General features: G+C 33.5%; 1 protein-coding gene across 2 annotated transcripts in view; it reads right to left on the bottom strand.

Moving 5' to 3' along the window:
- PDS5A (PDS5 cohesin associated factor A) overlaps positions 1 to 23,400 on the bottom strand; it is a 135,262-nt gene that overhangs the window by 54,007 nt on the left and 57,855 nt on the right. For both annotated transcript variants that reach the window (XM_042984684.1, XM_042984686.1), the window contains exons 9-17: positions 23,101 to 23,216; positions 20,654 to 20,748; positions 19,772 to 19,917; positions 17,480 to 17,631; positions 15,900 to 16,013; positions 13,565 to 13,646; positions 12,194 to 12,242; positions 11,870 to 12,009; positions 5,239 to 5,354 (exon numbers count right to left, since the gene is read on the bottom strand). In XM_042984684.1, the coding sequence (XP_042840618.1) occupies positions 5,239 to 5,354; positions 11,870 to 12,009; positions 12,194 to 12,242; positions 13,565 to 13,646; positions 15,900 to 16,013; positions 17,480 to 17,631; positions 19,772 to 19,917; positions 20,654 to 20,748; positions 23,101 to 23,216 (1,010 nt within the window). The remainder of the gene's footprint in view (positions 1 to 5,238; positions 5,355 to 11,869; positions 12,010 to 12,193; positions 12,243 to 13,564; positions 13,647 to 15,899; positions 16,014 to 17,479; positions 17,632 to 19,771; positions 19,918 to 20,653; positions 20,749 to 23,100; positions 23,217 to 23,400) is intronic.

Genomic DNA, 23,400 nt, shown 5'->3' with positions numbered 1-23,400 from the left:
TAATACATACTCCATATGCTTCATAGGGGTATCATGAAGCAAAAGATTATCACCAATTCAAGTGTCTGTTCAAAATTGCTTGGGAAGTCTTCTATGTGTCTCTTTCTCTTTTAATTTGTATAACAACTGTTATAAATCTTCACTATTCTAACTCAGGTCTAAATTCTTCCACTGAGCAGACTACTTATATTACTTTTAACCTGACAGAGAATAAAGGAGGCCATGAGTGAAAACTAATTTTCTATACCCTATCTTCTAAATTCCTCTAATTTGTATCTATCATTTTTTCATATCATGGAGAAGATTTTCTTCTTTCTGCTCTTCTTCTTTAGGGATGTTGCATTATAATTCTACCCCCCTTCCCCCATCTTCAGCCTCTCTTCTTTTCTATTAGCACCTCTCAAAGGTATTTAAATATTCAAAATTTCTTCATTAAAAACAACAAAAGACCCTTCCTCAGGCTTACTCTCTTTCCATTATCTAATTTTTCTCTTTAACATTTTATAGCTAAACTGTCCACAGTGGCTGTCCTACATCCCAATTTACCTCCTAAAGCAGACTTTGGAAGTGTAACAAGTTATTTATCCCTTGGATTTTCTCCTATCTCAAGGCTGCAGAGTGGACCCTATTAGGATCCTGTTGAGCTAAGTCAATCACCTCTGGGCTTGAGCAGTCTTCTCTGCTCAATTTTTATCATTTTCTCTGTGTACCATGATGTGGATGTTGGGAAGGGCTATCTTATGCTCTTCTCAATCCTTGGTAAACTGGGCTTGCCCCTGATACTCCAAAGAAACTATCCTGGCCATAGTGACGTTTTTCCTTTTTCTAAATCCAATGGATGATTTTTAGTATCTATTTTACTTCCGGATAGCATCTGACCTCTCCAACTTTTAGTCCCTCTTTAGCTTCTGTGTTACCACTCTTTCCTGATTTTCCATTTAAAATTTTTTAAAAAATGTTTATCTATTCTTGAGAGAGAGACAGAGACAGAGTGTGAGTTGGGGAGGGTCAGAGAGAGAGGGAGACACAGAATCTGAAGCAGGCTCAGGGTTCTGAGCTGTCAGCACAGAGCCTGACGCGGGGCTCGAACTCACAAACTGTGAGATCATGACCCAAGTTGAAGTCGGACTCTTAACCAATTGAGCCACCCAGGTGCCCCTGATTTTCCACTTTTGACCATGCCTCCTTAAAAACAATTTTTTTTTTTAAATTGAAGAATTGACATACAATCTTATATTAGTTTCAGGGGTAGAGGAGAGTGACTTGATATTTATAAACATGAAATGGTCACAATAAGTCTAGTTACCATCTGTCACCATACTATATTGTCAAATTTTTAAAAAATTTAATGAATTCCTTATCTTGTAGCCAACCTCTTAATTAATTTTCCTTAGGATTCAGTCTTCAACCTTTTTCTTTTAAAATTTTATCCTCTCCCTGAAGGTAAAATTTTACTCCTCTCTCCCACTATCACAATCACTACTTCACTTTCAACCACTATCTATGGATAAATAACTAACTGGAGCACACATATGTGTATTTGTATAAACACAAGTCTGGGGAAAATATACTAAAGAAAAATTGGTTATATTTAGGATGATTTTCTACTATCCTCATTCTTTTCTTCCAAAATCCTTCATTATGGTTAAAGCACATACAACTTTCTAACTACTTCTTAATTGCCTTTGTTTTTGTCTATTTATTCTTCCTAGAATAGCTACTAAAGTTCATTTGGTAATTACTATGTGCGAGGCACTGTGCTAAGTGTTTTATATATCCATGTTATTTAAGCCTCTCAACAATTCCAGTTGTTATTTTATTGCTGTGTATTGTTATTGTATTGTAAATGTATTATTATCCTTATTTTAAAGGTGAGGAAATTAAAGCTCAGAGTAGCTTAAATAATCTACCCAAGGACACAGGGCTAGTGGCCTGTTCTTCTGCAATCTCCACCTGACTACTCTCTATAATTCCTACTGATCTTTCACTACCCATTTTATGTGTGATCTATTTCAGAACCTGCTCTAATAACAAATTCATCCCACACAATTTGGGTTAAATAACTATCCTTCCCTAGTTACCCAATGTATTTTACAAATTGCTCCATTAAATGTGTGTTAAATGAAGAAACAAACCCTCTATTCACAATAGTCCATAAAGATTTGGTTACACAGAAAGAATATTATATGACATATTTCTCATTAAAATAAACTAGAATTTTGCATGAAAGTAGTCTCTCAGAAACCCTAACCATAAGTTGATTTCTCTGAGCCCAAACATGATGCTACTGAAAAAGCAGTGTTTGGTCTGTTAAGACTGGAGATCAACCACTAGCTTTACTATAATTTACTAAAGTAATGAAACCCTGTGAAGCCTCATGGAGACAAAGAGCAAATGCCATTATATGTATCTTTCAATGTCAATACGCAAAGGCAGAGCACTATCTACATGTACTATATCCTGATTTACCCCATTAAAATCAAATGGCATAGAGCAAAGGACACTGACATCAAAAATAATAAATGTGTTGGTGGGAATATAAATATATGGTATGGCCACTGTGGAAAATAGTAGGGAGGTTCATCAAAAAATTAAAAACAGAAATATATGGTCCAGTAATTCCACTACTGGGTATTTACCCAAAGAAAATGAAAACACTAATTTGAAAAGATATATGCATCCCTATGTTTACTGCAGCATTTTTTATAATAGTCAAGACATAGAAGCAACCTAAGTGTCCAATGGCAGATGAACGGATAAAGATGTGGTATGTGTATGTATGTATGTGTACACACAGGAATAATATGCAGCAATAAAAAGGGATGAGGTCTTGTCATTTGCAACCACATGGATGGACCTAGATGATATTATGCTAAATGAAATAAGTCAGAGAAAGACAAGTATGATTTATGATATTTTTGATTTACTCATGTAGAATGTAAAAAAACAAATGAATAAACAAACTAAAAGCAGAATCAGACCTATAAATACAGAGAACTGATGGCTGCAAGAGGGAAGGGGGATGGGCAAAAGGGGTGAAGAGGAGTGGAAGATATAGGCTTCGAGCTATGGAATACATCATCGGAATAAAAGGTACAGTGCAGGGGATATAATTAATGATATTGTAACAGCGCTGTATGGTGACAGATGATAGTTATATTTGTGGTGAGCCATAGCATATGGTATAGAGATGCCAAATCACTATGCTGTACACCTGAAACTAATTAACATTGTGTCTGAAATATACCCAAATAAAAAAAAATTAAAACAGAGGTGCCTGGGTGGCTCAGTTGGTTAAGTGCATGACTCTTGATCTCAGCTCAGGTCTTGACTCAGGATCGTGGATTCAAGCCCTGCACTGGGCTCTGCATTGGGTGAAAAGCCAATTAAAAAATAAATAAGTAAAAACAAAAAAATTAAAATAAAATTACTTCCATCCTTTGGAAAAATAAAATAAATCTAGGGTTTTTGTCATTACCCAGCTGTGAACAAACCACTTACTCTCTGAAAACCTTACTTTTCTAAGCTCCAACTCTTAATTTCAGCTCAGGTCATGATCTTGTGGTTGGTGAGTTCGAGCCCCATGTCAAGCTCTCTGCTGTCAGTGCAGAGCCCACTTCGGATCCTCTGTCCTCCTCTCTCTTTGCACCTACCCCACTCACTCACTCTCTCAAAAATAAACAAACATTAAAAAAAAAGAGAAAAAGGTAGACAGACATTGCTGTTATAAGCTGAATTGTGTACCCCCAGATTAAATGTTGGAGTCTAATCTACAGTACCTGATAATGTGAGTATATTTGAAAGTAGGGTCTTAACACAGATAATTAAGGTAAAATGAGGTGAAATGTGTGAGCCATTATTCAATATAATTATTGTTCTTATAGGAAGGGAAGATTAGGACACAGATAAAGTAAGACCCTATAAGGAGACAGTGAGAGGAGGCCATCTGCAAGTCAAGAAGAGAGGCTTCAGAAGAAATCAAACTTGATGGCACCTTGATCTTTGACTTGTGGCCTCCAGAACTGTGAGAAAAATTAATTTCAGTTGTTAAAGTCACTCAGTCTGTGGTATTTTGTTATGGCAGCCCTAGAAAACCAATACAACTGGCATTTCAATACAACCAAAGCAGTAATTCACATACAGTGAAATAACTAATAGCTAGAATCAGGTCTCCTAATCCAAAGCTATTTAAAAAGAAAACCAATAAAGGTTGCCTGGGTGGCTCAGTTGGTTAAGCATCCGATTCTGGCTCAGGTCATGATCTCGTGGTTCGTGAGTTGGAGCCCCATGTTGGGCTCTGTGCTGACAGCTCGGAGCCTAGGGCTCCGCTTCAGATTCTGTGTCTCCCTCTTTCTCTCAAAAATAAATAAACATTAAAAAAGAGAGAGAGAGAGAGAGAGAGAGACAGAGAGAGAGAGAGAGAGAAAGAACCAATAAAAACAAAAGAAAACAGAGAGAGAGAACCAGTAAGTACTATATAGTGACCCAACATGAAAAGGAAGATATACAGCTTGTCTACAGGAAAAATGATTAGTGCAAGGGAAAAGTATTCACAGAAGTTTACAACAGAAATCATCAGAAACAACTGAAATGCATGAAATTATGGAAAACACTTAATAAAAAACAATAGCTGTTAATGTCTATTGTGCCAGGCTTCTTAGTTTTTACGTTATCTCTAATTCTGACAATCATATGACAAGGAGATGTTATACACATATTAAAGTTAAAAATAAAATTAAGAATTCAGATAGATTACCAGGCTTCTTCAAAGACACAAACTGGTATGTAGCAGACACATGCTGTGACACCAGATTTGTCTAATGGCAACTTGTTCTCTTTTCAAAATACTATTCTGTTTTCACATATCTCAACTGAACAGTGATACAATACATACTACAGGGATGTTGTGTGGCCATCAAAATGGCTAAGAAAACTCAAAGATTGACTGACAGCCTATAGATTTAAAAATTTCTTCTTTTTCCATTTTTTGCGTTCTAGGGTTTTCTTTGATGAGCACAGATAGGCTAAAAATAAAACACAAGAACTCTAAAAAAATTAAAATCATTGAAGTAAGTCAAAGACTAGAAAATGAGTAAGCCCTTCTTTCAACTTGAATGATATATTAAAAAGGTATACAGGGAGACTTTTTAGGTTTTCTTAGGGACCCAGAATTTAAACTTACCACACTGTGGTTTCAGACCATATGCTATTTTTGAGTGAATAGATTTCCTGGCTTACCTTATGGCTTCTGAATCAATGTGCACAGGTGCAATTCTTTCCAACAGAAATTTGACCATCTCTAGAAAAGGGTTTGTTGGCTGCTTAGGATTTGCAAGTTTTCGAGCTATTTCTCTCTATAGAAGGGAAAGATTTTACCGTAAGTATGATTCACATTCATATTTTTCAAAATAAAAGTGACTATAGGTATCAAAAGCATTTAAAGATTCAAAACCAGCAGAATCTGCTTTAGACTTGACTAAATTTCTGCTTTAGACCCTGACTAGAATTATATACTCATTAGGTTATCACTGCAAAATCTGTACTGTGGAGGACAGAAAGGGGATAACATTGTGTGATTTATGCCTTTTATCCTATATTTCTCCCATGAAATTATTGCTTAGTAAACAATCTTTTTTAATGCTCTTTCAAAAAGTTAACAATTAATACTTTCATGGGTATCTTTTATTAGTTTATTTCATAATTTGACAGAATATTATGCTTTCAGTTAATGATTTGTCTTTTTAAAGAGGGGGAGATTCATAAGTACGTAATTATTTATAAGATTTTTAGTTCTGGAAAAACATAGGTGATTCCAAAGATGGTGGCATTACATCAAATAGTTCCTACAAAGAAAACATGTTATTGCTGGAGTTTCTAAAGAATATATTGGGACTTTATTAGAGAGCCTGATTCTCCCAAAGACAAGGTTAAATTCACTAAGTGTTGGGCACTGGGGGAAGAAGTTTAATCACAAATTTAATCAACACAATTTAATCAACATTTAATGAATATTTCTGCTGAATAAATATAAATTTTGGGTGAGAAGATAATGCATATTAAAAGTACATCCCAAACTATAAAGCAGTAACAAATAATAGTCAGTTTATATGTTTTTTCATAAAAAACATAAAAAAATATATATTCAGGGGACAAGGGAAAAATGAAACAATTTCTACTATAATTTCAGTGATATCTTGACACAAGTTAATTTTATAAAGACAATATTAAATTGGATACCATCCATGTTTCTCATTAGAGTGTAAGTCTCGGGAAAACTTATTAGTCATTAAGAGATGCTTGATTTATTTTGCAAACTATAATTAACTTAGCAAAACTTTAGCATTTGAGAAAATAAAAATAATTTAGTCAGTGTTCAGTCCTTACATACTTTGCTCTAACCCACAGGTATACATTTTAAATCTGAATTTAAGTACAGTTACTATCTTTTGAAATCAAATTTGTTTTGTGCAGGTCTCCCCAAAAGGGGACTTTTTTTTTTTTTTTATCCCTAGCATAAAATTTAATTGCTTTAACCTAAAATAAAGTCAGTGATCATTTAATAACAAATAAGCCTACTGGAAAATTGCTAGGCAAACTATACTAGTCAGTACCCTGGAATAGGTTACAAAAAAGAAAAAAAAACTAGGCATTAAGAGAGACACTTATGGTACTAGAGACAAGCATAGAAAAAATAAAGGAAATGCTAAAGGGAAAAAGAATAATTCACAATTACATAAACCTAGTAATAATACCATATAAAATACACCTATGTACATAACAACATTAGATATAATTAACTTTTAAAACCTAATGTTTTTATATTCCAATATAACCTTACATTTAAGTAATCTTTCATAATAATTATTGTATGTGATAATCTTAAGTGATACTGGGAATACGCAGCAAGCCAAATTAGTTTGCAGCAACAAAAACCAACTAGTTTGTAGCTTTGTTTTCTTTATGCAATTAAGAAAAAAAAAAAAAAACACCCACACATACTTCCAATGCACAAACAGAAACATCTAAGACCAACAAGAAGTTTCATAACTGACAAAGCTTCAAACAGAAGTAATCATATGTAATCATTTTAGGAAATGACAGCAGAATGAATAAAGAAAATGAATTCTTTCTGCATCTCTGACAATGTTTCCAAAATTTCTCATCAACTATGCTAACACTACAGATTGATACTATTACTGATACGTATTTACTAGTTACAGAAATTGTTTAGTATATTAAGCACTCTTAAAGAATGTCAAACAAATAAATAGTCCCTATTCTCAACAAGCTTATAATTTTTTAATCCTGTTATTATAACACTAAAGAGCTTAAAAATTCTGCATTTATATATCTCCTTTGTTCTTCATACTTTTCCTTTCTCATTTTGACAATAAAAAATATAAATGTTTGTTAAAAACATTGTACTCTTTCACATACACAGTAAGTATCTCCTCTCATATACTTTGCTGTTTTCCTAATCAAAATGTCTCCTAGATTTAACATTATCAATTTTCACAGTTGGAATCAGTAAACTAGATAAAGCATAATTTCTCACAAGAAGCAGCTTCTAAAGGTTTAACTTTCATGATTCAGTGACCTGTTCTTTTCAGTTCCTAAACATAATTCCAATGTGTGTGTATGGAGGGCAGGGTGGACTTCCCCCAATCAACAAGCAATTCTCCAAACACCAGCAGGGTGTCCTACAATTCAACTCAATTCCGACACTGTCTATCCAAGATAGGATTGGTTCCCACAGGTTAAGGGTTCAGTCTTAAGGGACTGCCTCCCACCCCTGCCCCTGCCCCTGCCCCTGCCCAGGTGTAAGCCCAGGTAGTTACCTATACTTCTGACCAACTGGCTGTAAATCTAGGTTCCCATAACCCCCTCCTTCCTTGGGTCTGATTAACTTGCTAGAGTAGTTCTTGTAACTCAGAGCAATATTTTACTTACCAGATTACTATAAAAGGATATCTAACTAAGGAACAGTCAGATGAAAGAGATGCATAGGGCTAAGTATGTGGAAAGGACAGGGAGCTTCCATTCCTTCTGTGAGTCTGTCACTCTCCCCAAATCTCTACATGTCCACCAACCCGGAAGCTCTCTGAACTTTGTCTTTTTTAGTTTTTATGGAGGATTCAATACATAGGTTGATTGATCAAATCATTGGCCACTGGTGACTGACCTCAGTTTCCAACCCTTTTATCATGTAATTGGCTCCAGAGGCAACCAGTCCCCATCCTTAGGCCTAGTTGCTAAAGGCACCACATTAACATAACAAAAGACACCTACGTGGCTTTCTGCACTTTGGTAACTTAAAGGGTTTTTACTTCTGTACCAGAAATGGGGGACAAAGACCAATATATATTTCTTACTATAAATCACACCACCCCTGTATATCATTCTAACTATAGAAAGATTAAATTAAAAGAAAACAGGAAACATTTGATGATTGTTACTAAATAGCATGCATTAGCATCTCTCTCCCTTTCCATTCTTTTCTTTACCTCCTCCAGGAACTATACCAACCAGTCTTGAATTCCAGACTTCTAAACACAACTGCTGAGAGGCCACACATCATTATCTTTTTCTATCCCTCCAATATCTTCTCCGATATCCAGTTACTGAGGCTAGAAATACAGCCAGTCATTCTTGATGTAGTGGTCTAATCCCTACTTACATAATTGTTAAGATTCAATTCAGGAACCACTTATTCTCGAATAAGCTATTCCAATTTCCACCCTGGCCTGGAATGGGGGCTGTTCCTTTGTGTTACAAAGGACACGATTCTTTCAGAATACTTACCACGCTATATTCTCTATTGAAATATTTGTCTGCCTCTGTCACCTAAACTACAACCTCAGTGAGAGACTATGTATAATACAATTTACTAAATTATGCAGTGCATTATAATGGTGTAGGCTTGATCAAGGGACAACCCAAAATTTGGCCTTCAGAAGATACAATGCATATTCAGATAACCCTGTAGAAGGGTTTTTTAAGGTGTGATCTGTGAAGTACTCTAGCAGAATCACTTTGAGACCGTTAAAAAGATGGAGATTTGTGATCCCTTTCCACTTATTTTAAGAATTGCCAGTGTTATGTATATGTAGTACCACAAAAATTACCATTTATTTACATCTTATGGGGTAGCGCAAGGGTCTTATTTTAAGTCATACACAAAATTTCATTTCATCTTACTCTAACAATCTCATGAGGTTGATAATATTTACAGATGAAGAAAAGGAGACTCAGAAATACTGAGTAACTCACTAACAGTCACAATGGTAGTAAATGGTACAGCTGGAATTTAAACCTAGGACTGTCTCAAATGCTCCATTAATAAGCTTCCTGGAAAATCTTGAAATTTAGGAGCCATGGTCATGCTAGAGCATCAAATAGCAAGCAGAGCTCATGCTATAGCAAATATGTGATCCTTCTCTAGAATAAAGGTGTGGAAACTCAATACCTGAAGTCCAAAGGGAAAGCAAACCTGAACAGCAGACACTGCAATACCACTGCTCATCCTCTCTCACTATACCATTGTGTATATATGTATTAAGCCATAGTATGGGTCTATTGTTACTCCTTGCTCAAAGTATTAGATCTCCATTCCTACAAAACTCTTGTTACTGAGTAATGTTCACTTCTTGAGAAGAAGTGATTGTCATTTAGAAAAAAAGGAAGTGGTGATACATACACATTAGTAGGGGATAGAGAGAAATTCTGAGAATGAAAGCTACACAGAATGACAGAAACTAAATTTTGTGTATTTCTTTATTCTTTTCTTCTATTTCAGAATGAGAGCAGCAGGAAAAAAGAATGTGATAATAGAGGATGTATATAACTAATAACAGTAGCCCTTGGGGAGAAGGACAAAAGGATATAGATATTCTGGAAAATGGCAAAAACTAACAGTGGTGTTTTCCTGAGTGTTTAAAGAGTATTATAAATCTTATTTTATACTCAATATACAGATAAGTTAAATAATGTGCTCAGAATACACAATGCTCATGTAAAAGCCAGAAAACAAATTACTGTGAAACCATTCACCAAAGAAAACAAACTAAAAAATGTGAAGAGTCTTCTAGAATAGACTTCTATTAGCTATTCTGTGGACCATTGCCTAAAATATCTTCAGAATAATTTCCCCTCCAAAAAAGTATCATCACCTTGCTCTTTCCAGTGCAACTGCAGTCCTCATCTCTACTTTCCTGGTTGCTAAAATCAGGAGCACTGATTGGCTACACTGCATGGCTGTGGTATTCATCCTGAGATATTTTGGTTACAAACATCTGTTTTGCATATACTTTTTGGATTTAGAAACTTTTAAATATTTATGGTCTGACAAATAGTAGGAATTCATGTTATTGCCATTTTTTCAAACTCAAGCTTAATTTCTGTTTCTCTCAGACCAAAAACACCACCTGATTGTTCTTTCTCAAGATGCACATTTGTTGAGCAGTACTCAGTTTGAACTGGCTCTTCCGGTAAACAATGGAATGTATAGAAAGAACACAATTGTGGACTTATGATAGATCTAGACTCTATCTGAAGCTCAGCCACTATCACCAGATGTAAAATACTGGATAAGAAACCTTAAAATTCAATGTCTTTATTTGTAAAATCAAATGCTTAAACCAACTATTTCTAAGGTCTTTTCAAGCTATTTCATTCTATGATCCAATTATATTAGTTGATGCCCTGCAGCACACAGCACTCTGGAGCTAGAATTCTAAATCCCAAAGAAGTAAATGAAACCTTTAAATGTTTTCGGCAAACCACTCATTCAGAAGTGCAAAGGTTGAGGGAGTCTGGGTGGTTGGTATATCCATATTCCCAGACCCAGAAGAAGAGTCCACTGTTCTCTTCCCTAACTTGGCTTCCCCTCATCTTTTCCTAATTCCTGGTCTTTTTAGATCCACTTAGAGACCCAGTATCCCTAGAATGAATAAAAAATACCTATACCATGCTTTCATACCATTTCTTATACACATGTATCATAGTCCTCATCCCTTTATTACATAATTATCCCACTCTAATTCTTTCTAGAACAAAGTTAGACATAAGTATCTGAAATATTTTTTTTCTCTTATTCATCTATGTAAGCCTAGTCCCAAACATAGCAGTTGTAATATATGTGCTATACCACAGAAATACAATGTATTTAAATCCTAAAGGGCCATGTATTAGGACACACAGTCAGTCAGTCTCTCTCTCTCTCTCACACACACACACACAAAATCTAACAATCCTGTGAGGTTTTCACACATAGATGAGAAAAATGAGGCTACAAAATATTGAACTTACTAAAGGTCACACTGGTAGTAAATGGTATAGCTGAAATTCAAACACAAAACTCATAAAATGCTGAATAAATGAATGGATGAAGTTCTTTCCTGATATTTTCAATGAATACTGGTTTTCTATAAAATACAGAATCCAGGAATAGAATGAAGACAAAAGCCTAAATGGGTAATTACCTTCTCTATAAATGTATATATGACAATGTAACTGTTGCTAATTTATTGACAAGGGTTATCTCCATCCTAATACAAGTGAAGAAAATGTATGCACACACAAGGATTTAGAAAGTTCTATTTATATTAACAAATGTCTACTAAATGCAAAGCATACTGTCTTGCTCAATTCCTAGGACCAATCTCCCTAGCTTAGTTCTCTAGTGTTTTCCCTGGAATTTGGCTGAACACTGGTGAGACAACTAAGCTGATCACAGATATACTCCTGAGTAATTCAGAGCTCACATTATAGTTAAATTAACACAAATAATTTATGTAAGGCAGGTTTTAATGAAATATAAATTTCAATAAGCAAAGCTAAAAGAACAAATGTACAAGTATAATTTACTAACCACACAAACATCTGCCTGTTTGCAAGAACAGGTTGGACTGATTAATAACTCCAGCTGAGACCGCAATTTCTCATCATCACCAAGAACCTGGTTAAATTTCTTCACAAAATCTTGTGCTTTCCCAGGGTCAGGCAAATTCTCTAAAAAAATTAAAGAGAATCAGTATTATAAAAGAAAAACTACTCTGCTAAACTAAGAGCAAGCTCTCTTAAAAATAATGCTGAATTATTTTCTCTTACTTCATATTAAATTGTCCCATTGGGTAAGTTATTTGCCTGTTTTGATGTTTATTATGTTATATATGGAATGAATAAGCAAACTCACTTGCTATGGTCATCAGTTTTCCAAACATGGCAGAACAGTTAGCCTCTGACTGAAATTTAAAACAAAAAGAAGTCATATGAACAAATTTCTGCAAGAAAATCCAAACTCAGTATTATACATTTTTTAAAATTAAAAAAAAAAAAAAATCATCACAAACCAGCCACCAGAAAATCTATACCAGAAGTTGATAACAAAGAATTGTGGAGTAGCCACAACTATTAAGTCAGGACAAACAGAAGGAAAGGTGATGTCAGAAGGAAGGTATTTAAAAATTAAAAAAGGAATATACAATTTCCATAGAGAAAACATCTTGCCAGAAGATTGAACTGAAGATAACTGAAACAATTATACCAAAATTACTGTGAAACCATACATCAAAGAAAATTAACTAAAAATGTGAATAGGAAAAAAAAATTCTTCCTGAATAGTTCTATTACCTATTTTATGACCTATTACTAAAATAACCTCAAAACAAAACAAAACAAAACAAAACAAAAAAACAACTCAGAAAATCACCTCCTTTCCAAAAAGTACTTCTGGTGCTCGCTTCAGCAGCACATATACAAAAAGTACTTCCGTATTGTCCAACACAATAAAGTATGAAATTTGAGTAATTGGATCAGAAATTGGTAAACTATGGTCCTACAGACCATTTGTTTTTATTAAAGGTTTGCTGAAACACACACTGTTTATTTACATACTGTCTATGACTGCTTTTGCAATTTTATAAAGGCAGAGTTGAGAAGTTCACCAAGACTTTATGGCTGGCAAAGCCTAAATTTTTACAACCTCATCAGTTACAAAAAAAGTTTGCCAACCCTTGCTTTAGCTAGCATCAATAGATCTTTGAAGGGTCTCTGTCTATGATTCCCTAGTTAAGAACACCTATTCTAGCAACACATTGAGAAATATATTAAGAAATTATTCAAGTTTCTTTCCCCCATCTTCCAGAAAACATTGGGCAGAATTTTTTTGTTAATTTGACTTTGGCATATTTATAGGATTGGCACTGGATTTGATACTGACTCTATATTGAAGGACCAAAAAATCATGGAGTAAAAAAAAAAAAACCATGACTTTATATAGAATTTTATCTTGAGACTTAATTCTTTGAAACTGATGAACTATGTATAAACGCTTAGTATCTAAAATGATAAACTAGATATCACCATTTCTTTGCTCATGCTAGAAAATAAAATTTTGTTATATTCATTTACAGTGAAAATTTTGTTTAGAAAACTACAGAAATTATGCGTAACTGACATTTGGAAAATACTCAAAATACTTTTTGCTTGCTTCATTATATGTAACTAGAGAAAAACTGAATAATGACCATAACAAACTATTAATTTAAACAAATCATGAACCTACTGTAGGTTGCTTGTGCAAATCCAATAGTTCTCGTACATGACTTCTAAGCATGTTCTGACACTTCCACATTTCATTGAGAGCTCTGTTAATAAAGTTATAAGCATGAAAAAGAGATAACATAATATAACAATTCTGGTAACTACTCAACCATCCTACTTTTCTTGTTGCCTTGTATAAATACACCATGCTTGTATATCTACCTACAATTTTAAGCACCAGCACTGACATTTATTTATTAGGATTAAGACAGGTTAGTTTAAAATTTTTTTTAAACATTTATTTATTTTAGAGAGAGACAGAGTAGAGGATGGGCAGAGAGAGAGGGAAGAGAGAATCCTAAGCAGGCTCTGCTCTCTGTGCTCCACTCTGTGAATGCAGAGCCTAATGTGGGGCTCAAACCTACAACCCGGGAGACCATGACTCGAGCCAAAATCAAGACTGATGGCTCATGACTGAGCTACCCAGGCGCCCCAAGACAGGTTAGTTTAAAATGGTAAACGTAAACCTTCTTATGAGAGAAAATATTTGAGAAGTTTAGGAGGATGAAAAAAATCTTTCCAGGTAAATGAAGGGACTGAAAGACATTCTAAGCAGAGATAGCTAGAATGTTCTGGCATAAAAGATAAAATGTCATCAAAATGCCTGCAACAAAGGAAACTTAAAAAAAATTTACAGATTTGGAACACAGACTATGAATGGAGTAGTATCAGGAAGCTGGAACATACTGTAGAAAAGGATCAGATTGTAAAGGCTTTTCATGGCAAGCTAAGACATATGTATGAAAGGCTGGAAAAATGAACTTCTTAGAAATGATGTAGATTCAAGGAACCAAATTTAACTTGAGTGTGTTTACTCTAGACTACTCTCTCTATGAAAGCAGATTTTCTTCTTTCACAAACAGTCCATAATTCCAGGTGTCTAGAGGACCTCTGAGATATTAGTCTATCTTGGAGTATTGTTTGCCAATATTCTGAAATATAAACAGAGACTAAACCTTAGGCCAGGAATTTACTATCTACAGTGAGCATTAGGAATCACTGACAAATTAAAAACAAATGATGGCTAATGCCTCCTTACACGATGCACTAAGGATACTACGTTACTTCTGTAGAATTTCTGCTGAAAATGTATAAACTTAATCTAATAATGAGGAAACACTAGATGAACCCAAATTGAGGGAATATTCTACAAAATAACTGGACTGGACTATGCAATACTCTTCTCCAGTCATCAAAGTCCTAAAAGACAAAGAAAGAGAGAGCAATGGCTTCAAGTTAAGAGACCAGACACATGACAATCAAATGCAATCTGTAATACTACAAAGGGGGAAAAAAAAACAAAACCCAATAAAGCACATTACTGAGACAACTGAGGAAATTTAAATACATATTAGATTAGACAATAATATTGTATCAATGCTAAATCTCTTGATTTGTCAAGAATACTCTGGTTATATCCTATTCTTAGGGAATATACATTGAAATATTTAGGGGTAACGGGATCTAATGTCTGCAAATTACTCTCAGATGGTTCAGAAGAAAATATTTATGTAGAGATAAAGAAAAAGTATATGCAAATGGCAAATGATAAAGCAAATGATGAATCTGGGTATAAGGACATCATAATGCTCTGTACTATTCCTGCAGTCTTTCTGTAAATTTGAAATTATATGAAAGTTAAAAGATAAATATACAAAATATACACATATTGTAATAAACACACACACACACACACACACACACACACACACACACACACACACGCTGAGGTTCTTTTCAGAAGAACCAGGTATCTCAACAACAGGACTTATTTACTTTTTAAAAAGCTTTATTACAGTGGAGTGACCACATATCCCAGTGGCCTAGGACAGTTAAAGTTTATATCAACTGTCTGATCAAAAATATTAATAGTGCCTTTCAGTCTCAAAAATATCCCAGTTCAGACTACCAATCATATGGTCATTCTACATAGAGGTGATCTGGATATACTCTCTTGCTAAAGAAGTAGTACTTAGTTCTTAGACATAGTATTGTAAAGCTCCAATAGTGTAATTTAGACTCTAGTCAACAGGCAGACAAAAGTAATTTTGACATGGGGATTTCTTTGAATCCCTGAAACGATATATATATTACGGACTCAGGTGCCAAAATATTATGTATATAGGAATATTTTTGCTTTTAAATTTACCTGAACTTGTGAAATTTTTCTCTATAAATATTTACCTGAGGTTCCTGGTTCAACTAGAAGAAGCAACAACCCCATCAACAACAATTAGATAAGGTGAAGTAATTTTATAAAATCTTTACTCCAAACATTCATTTAAAAAGTAACTTACTTGACAGCATTTGGATCCAAACTAGCATATAAATAATATAAGCATTTCATTCTCTCTTCTGTTTCCAGGTTGTGGGGGACAAGATACTGAGCAAAGATTTTCTCTACCAACAGTCTATGAAACAAAAAATACCCACCAATAATATAATTATTCTATTTTTTAGAAGCAACAGGCATTTTATATGTTAACCATCTTATGCAAAAATATCAGACCTATATGTGCAAATGGTGATGCCTATATGTGCAAATACAATGGAAAATATTATTATGTGACTGGTTCCTTTTCTTGGAGTACAGTTGTGGGTTGGGTTTTTTTTTTTTTTTTTTTTGAGTAATCTCTATGCCCAACATAGGGCTCAACCCATGAGATCAAGTCGCATGCTCTACCAACTGAGCCAGGCAGGTACCGTGGACTAGTTATTTTTAAACTTACAGCTAGTTGCGATTTGTGACTTTACTTTTTGTCAGTGTGGAACATTTGTTCTAAAAGGGTCATACATTACTCCTAAACACAAGGTGCTAGGCTGTTCCACCTATTCTTCTTCATCAGTCCTGATCTATAATAGTAAATTACTTAACACTACATATAAAGCTAACAATCAAGAACAGCTAATTGTCAAAAACAAAAACATTAACTTCCTCTAGTTATAGTTCAACTCTTTCCCCGTGGTGTCATTACATAAAATCAGAAGGATCTTCCTTCATATTGCTTCCTGAAAAGTTAGCTTTTCCTGGGCACATCTGATCTCTCTTTTCTCCACAGTCTAAATGCCTTACCAATACTGCAATAACTTTCTTGTAAGCTTATATTTATTATTCAATATCACTGGAATAAGAAAATACAAGAGATCCTCATTTATCAATGAAATGTACAGCCAATGATACCAAAGTAGTCAGTCTAATGCAACAAAACATTGCAAGTATTCTGCAAAAGCCAAAATCATCACTACAATTCAAAACAGAATTACAAGTAAAACTTGAAAAATGAAAACCTAAGTCCTTATCACTAGAAAAAAAATTTGTAACTAAGTTGCCATATCGTGATCTTTTCCCAATATATACAAATATAGAATGTTATACACACCTGAAACTAGTATGCTATGTATCAATTATACCTCAATAAAAAAAACACCACAGTACTACCTCTATTATATTTACAGTGTTTCAAAAAAGGAAGCATAACAACTAGCAGTTACTGAATAGTGCTGTATTGCCAGGCATTGGGCTAGGGAGCTCTATGTTCATTTTTTTATTTAATCTACATTACAATCTTGTAAGGAAAGCTTTATTATTACTCCTTTTTTTGGATAAAACCAAGATATACAGAAGACGGTTGTGCAAAGACACACGTCTAATAAGGGGCAAAATGAACATCTGGCCTCTGGTCTGACTCTGAAGCCCGTGTCTATTTCATTAATTATGCTACTTGACAATTATTGCTAGTCTTATTTAAATATAGTATGTATAAACACAATAAAGTGATTTCTAAATTTAGAAATAATTATAAAATAGAAGTAAATTATGTTAAAAAAATTAAAAGCGTTTTTATATTCAACCATTCTACCAACATATTAGACTCACTTGTCATCGATGCTATTCTGATAATAAATATGCAAAAGCTTGTCCTTTATCCAGCTGACTTTCTCTGCAGCTTCTTTTCCTGCTTCACCATGAAGACAGTATTTCTTATAAAGCTGAGCAAGACCCATCATAGCTTCTTTTCTTACTCGCCACTAAAAATATAGTTTATTGAATGAGTGAGATACCAAACTTTAGAATGCTAATCTGTAAAAAACTGCCATTTCTTCAACTAGGTTGTACAATCAGACTTACATGTATATAAACTAGCACAATATTTATTTTCCTAAGCAACAAATTGCTTTACCAACACTGAACAGGTTCTTATTTATAAATCTGACTACTTTAAAAATTGTCTAATGCAAATACTACTACATCAACCTACCAATTTATTTCCCTCACAGCCAAGCCATCAGTAGTAAATCTTACAGAAGACTTCATTAGATTCTGTCTAAAAAAATGTGCCCAAGTTTTAGAAGTGATTAAAAGGTAAAAGAGAAAGTGTGTGATTTACTCTGCAACCAAAAGCCCTATGATCTGGAATCCTGTATCCTAATTAAATTTCTTTTGTTATTAACTCAGAATAAGAAGAGCAAAATTTAGTATCAAGATCTTAGAATTACAAAGTTGGAAAGTACCTTAGCGATCATCTTAAGTGAACTTCCTTACTTTATAGATTAAATGGGCAAATGATTTACCTAGCCACATACTACTAGTTACTGGAAGACTCTTTGGGACTTCTAGAGACTGGAATGGTTTACTAGGAGGAAAGAAAGGTAGTAGGAGGAAGGTAGATAAAAAAGGAGACTATAAAAACCTACAGTTAGAACCATAATAGTGAGATGTAGTAAAACAAAACAACAAAACAAAACAAAACCAGAAAAGATATTTATCCCAACAAGTCAGAACATATTATCTTTGGTTTATTTACATTAATATTTCTTTATAATTTTTTGTACAATTTCCTCATTTTTAGGCTATTTAGTAGATGAATGAAACTCTGTCCCCATACAACAAGTAATGGATGTAGTGTGACATTTCTCACATGAAACCAAAGACTGTAAGCAGTGAAATCTAAAGATTAAGTCCTGTCCTCACATTTTATAGAAGAGAAAACAAATTTCAGAAAGGCTATACCCAGGGCCATCTAATTTATTACACCAAAATCCAGGTCCTAAAATGTCTAGTAGATGCTATATGACCATACCATGCACCCTCAGGAAGATTAATTTATTTAACTCCTTCGGAAAGTATAAACATTTACAGAAGCTGGAGCGAAATGTTACTAAAAGGAGGAAATAACACAAATGGTAATACCTTAAATCAAGTGTGTGTATGGGGGTGGGGAGAGAGTTACCAGCTAATCACTAGGTAGAGTATCATTTCATTTAAATTAAAGCCAAGAGGAAAAACTTGTTCAAAGTTAGAATTACTGATACAGTTGCATATGTTCAACAGTGCCCACTTTACATATTTGCCTCCTCTATTTTAAAAGAAAGAATAAATACCTCTTGCTATATTTCATATCCAAGAAATATAGTTTTACTCTGAAATTATTACTAAATGACACTGGTTTTAGGAGGACAGTGTGTTTTAAACTATGCGTCAAATAAAATAGCACACTGCAAAGGCAACCTCTGTTAAAGATGTTAGTAAGAAGCATGTCTAATCAGCCTGCCTTGCATGTCTGTCTCTTGTTTATAGTTGACACTATTCCTTAGGAACCACTTTTGTTGTTCTTAGTACTACTCTTACCAACCCATGTTTTCAACTGTAACCAGAGAGAGGAAATCACCCAAAAAAGTAACTAAAGAACTATCATTTCTGCCCTTAGCTTAGCAAAGCAATACAGAAATATCATTTTCATATAAAGTAACATATTCTTTTAATTCAATGAGTGATAGACCCAGCTAAGTTTATATAATATGTCAATTTTGAAAATGCTAACTATAAGAACAAAAAAACAAACATAGGTGATCACTATTCTTTTGAAACTCATCATATAAGTGAAAAGGTAAAATAAAACTTTAATTGAGCTGCTCTTTTTTATAAAGGTAGGCTAGAAGACAAACCCATGCCTAATATCTGAAAAGCTATAGAACCCAATGTATTCATTTGTAAAGGTAATTAAAAGATACACAGAAAACATAAAAATTTTTAGATTTTTACTTAGTACTGTATTGATTTGAACTTCACACATAAAAGTTTTAGGTATACTAGGAATAATTCCTACTGTATTTAACAAACACTTTAAATATAGCAAATTACAAAATAATAAAATTCCTCAGATTTTACCCGTTTATCCAGTGTTCTTTCCCTTACAAAGCCAAGTAGCTGATCATTCACTAAGGCAAGGTCTCTTTTGGCAGCTGTTATTATAGTAACAATGACATCATGACGAATTGCTTCTTCTGGATCATGTGATCTAACTTTCAAATATTCTGTAATATAAGAAAAAAACTAAAGCTAAATGTTAGCTATGATATTTGTCATGTTCAGAATGACAGAAAAAACCAATGCTTTATGTTTTTATCCATACCAAAACAATGTTTGTAAAATGTGGCATGAATTAAAATAATTTTATTTTTGAGGAGGCAATACCCTACATAATCACAAAATAAACTAGACCACACTAGGTAGCTATTACTGCAAAGTCACATCTTAATAAATAATGTATTTTACCTCAACTACTCTGGAAAAGTCAAATCACAAAGCAATATCTGATTTATATAGTTCAAAACTTAAGTTACAATACCTCTTTTTTGGTAAATACCATTTTGATAAAAGCATTTATTTACTAACACTAAATATGTGAGTTCAAATGCTCTAAGTTCAAGTGAAGAATGAGAAATTCTAGTCTACTCCAGAAGATACTTTCCCACTTACTATTAGATATGTTACTATATTTAATTATCACATAGGTATAATTATTTGTGCCAAATCCAATGTCTACTTCCTCAAATTACGATTTCCAAAAAATTCCAAAGGATTACAATATGAAGATTTCAAATATAATTTTATTGTACAAACATAAAATCATTTATAGTTCATGACTGATAGAAATCTGAAATAATGTCAGAGTTAAAACCTATTCAGAAACTAAATTTAAGATCAAAGCTCCCATCTAAATGTATTTGTGTAATTGCTCCCATATTTGTAATAAATCAGCCAGCTTACCTGTGAGATCCTTTGCTAAATCTGGATGATTCATTAAACAGTGGCTGGCAAATTTCACACTTTCTAATCTCACAGGAACGTGAATGTCATTAAATCTACATGGAAAAAGTTGCTAAAGATTAGTTGTAAAGGCAACATAATTACTGTCAAATAAGGTATATCCACATTATATAAATGGCTGTTAATTATTATGACAGTTAATGGGTTCTGAAGGTAGAATATAAAGAAATACATATTTTCACAAAAACATTTTTGAAAACAGAATGTTTACCACACCAAAACAAACAAAAGTATAAACATATCCCTCAACCCACACTATCTAACTCTGTAGTGCTCCAAATTTAACAGCCTAAAATGATACAAAACAAACAAAAAATATTTAAAACCTAGAAAATCTACATGAAAAAAGTTTATGGAGGGAAAATACTAGGAGGAATAAGAGGTAGAAAGCAAGAGAGAGGCAGATCCAGAAGTTCAAAGATGATTTTATAAAATGCTTGTGTCATGCTGCCTTACAACAAAAAAGTTTCAAACCCTGCGATAAACTTGTATTTAAATGCTCTTTTAAAAGGTCTAGTACATTGTAAAATTGCAATAAGTATGAAACACTTCATGTAGATCCACAAATGTAAATAAAGAGTTAAGCTCAGCAATTCTCAAATTTAAAATTTATTATGGGCAATTTAAAAACATTTATTAATTATAAATAAAGTGATTCTAAAAAGCAAGAAATATTTTTATTTTTGAAGTAATCTCATAAAATAACCAATTAAAGTCATTTAATAAACATTTTACGTCCATGGCCTTTTACTTCCTTAAACAATTTTACTTTAATAAATCATGCATTTAGCATTTATAATTTTATTTTTAAAATATTTTAAAAATATTTATTCTGAGAGAGAGAGAGAGAGAGAGAGAGAGAGAGCGAGCGTGCGCACAAGTGGGGGGGATGGGGTGCAGAGAGACAGGGAGAGAGAGAATCCCAAGGCGGCTCCGTGCAGGGGTCAATCTCACAAACCATGAGATCATGAGTTCGATGCTTAATTGACTGAGTCACCCAGGTGCCCCTAGGATTAATGATTTTCTAACTGCCAGAAAAAAATGAAAACATTACCATTTATGATCAAGTAAATTACAAAGTATCAAAACACTTACTGCTAAATAGCTAAGGTAAATAATATGGTAAAACTGGTAATACTTCTTTGTTTCTATGAATCAGAGACTGATTATTAGATATAGCAGTGAATGTAAAATTATGAATATAAGAAACTGCTTACAGCTGATTTAGTTTTTACAAGTGATTGTTTTGCTATAAACACTGAGGCAATCACAAGGACAAAAATCACTCTTCTGTTTACTGACAAGTACTGTTGCTTCATTATCTCTAAGTTCTCATAAAATCAAGTTTAATTATTCAAAATAGCATTTAAAGACCTTCAAAATGGTCTGTTCTGGGAAAGTAACTTAAGACTGTCATTATGTCAGTGTCAGAGATTTCTCAGATTTGTTTGTTATACAGTAATATTTAACTTACTATTATTATAATGAATTTATCTTAACATAATTTCTAAGCCCACCTTCTGAACCAGTTGAATTGATAAATCTAAAATGTTCTCCAGAATACTAACAGTAAAAACTGGCTTTTCATGGTTTGAAGCAAAGCAACATGTACAGGGAATGCAAGAGGGAATCTGATAAATTTCATATTTTTCAACCTTACCATCATGTTGAATAGAATCTAGTAATTCTAGATTCTTGAGAAAGAACATTAAAGGCTATCTGAATTGGGTGCCTGGCTGGCTCAGTTGCTCAAGTGTCCAACTCTTGATTTTGGCTCAGGTCATGATTTCATGGTTCGTGAGTTCGAGCCCCACATCTGGCTCCTGCGCTGACAGCACAGAGCCTGCTTCAAACTCACTCTCTCTTTCTCAGCCCCTCCCTGCTTGTGCACTCTCACTCTCTAAAAATAAATAAATAAACTTAAAAAAAAAAAAAAGCTATCTGAATGAAGAGCAATTATTTTCAATTTCAAAGTCATACAATACCACATTAGTTCACAACATACATGATTCAATTAGATAAGCTACAAACCTAAAAGATAAACACTAGTAAATGAATACATTGCTGGACTGAGGAATGGCATGGCCTGGATCATTATGCCTTCAGTCTCATGATTTAAAAATCTTAAGACTGAACATTTTCAGATGTTGCCTAATGACATTATTTTAGCAAAGATTAAAAAATGTTATGTGGTAAATAAAATAATAAGCATTCTTCATAAAAAATCTGATCTACAATTTGTTCTCCAAGAAAGACAGCAACATAGATACTAAAAAACAAACGTTATCAATTGAAGTTTTGAAATGTATGGTTTTAATCAAGCAGACCATACTGACTGGCCTCTGAAACGTAAAAATTAGAATCCATAGAACTATATGTTCTCTTACCGTCCAAGAAAACATTGCCAAAGAGGACGATTCTGTGTTGCCAAATCAGAATCTTTAGAACCAAACAATTTAGCTAAAAGTCGAACAACAGCTAATCGTTCTTCTCCATCATTGCTCTAAGGAAAAAGAGAAAATAAATGAAGTCAAGGTTTATTCATCAGATTATAGAAAACAACATGATATATTCCCAAGAAGCTATAATTTCCTATTTCTGCTTACAATGACAAGAATTTTAAAATATCATATGCTCATATGCTCTTATTTACTATGTAGAAATTGATGTGAGTCCATGTTAGATCA

The sequence above is a fragment of the Panthera tigris genome, chromosome B1 (assembly GCF_018350195.1).
Source record: "Panthera tigris isolate Pti1 chromosome B1, P.tigris_Pti1_mat1.1, whole genome shotgun sequence".
Taxonomy (NCBI): Eukaryota; Metazoa; Chordata; class Mammalia; order Carnivora; family Felidae; genus Panthera; species Panthera tigris.
Note: the sequence above shows the minus strand (reverse complement) of the source record. Positions and strands in the feature narration are given on the sequence as shown.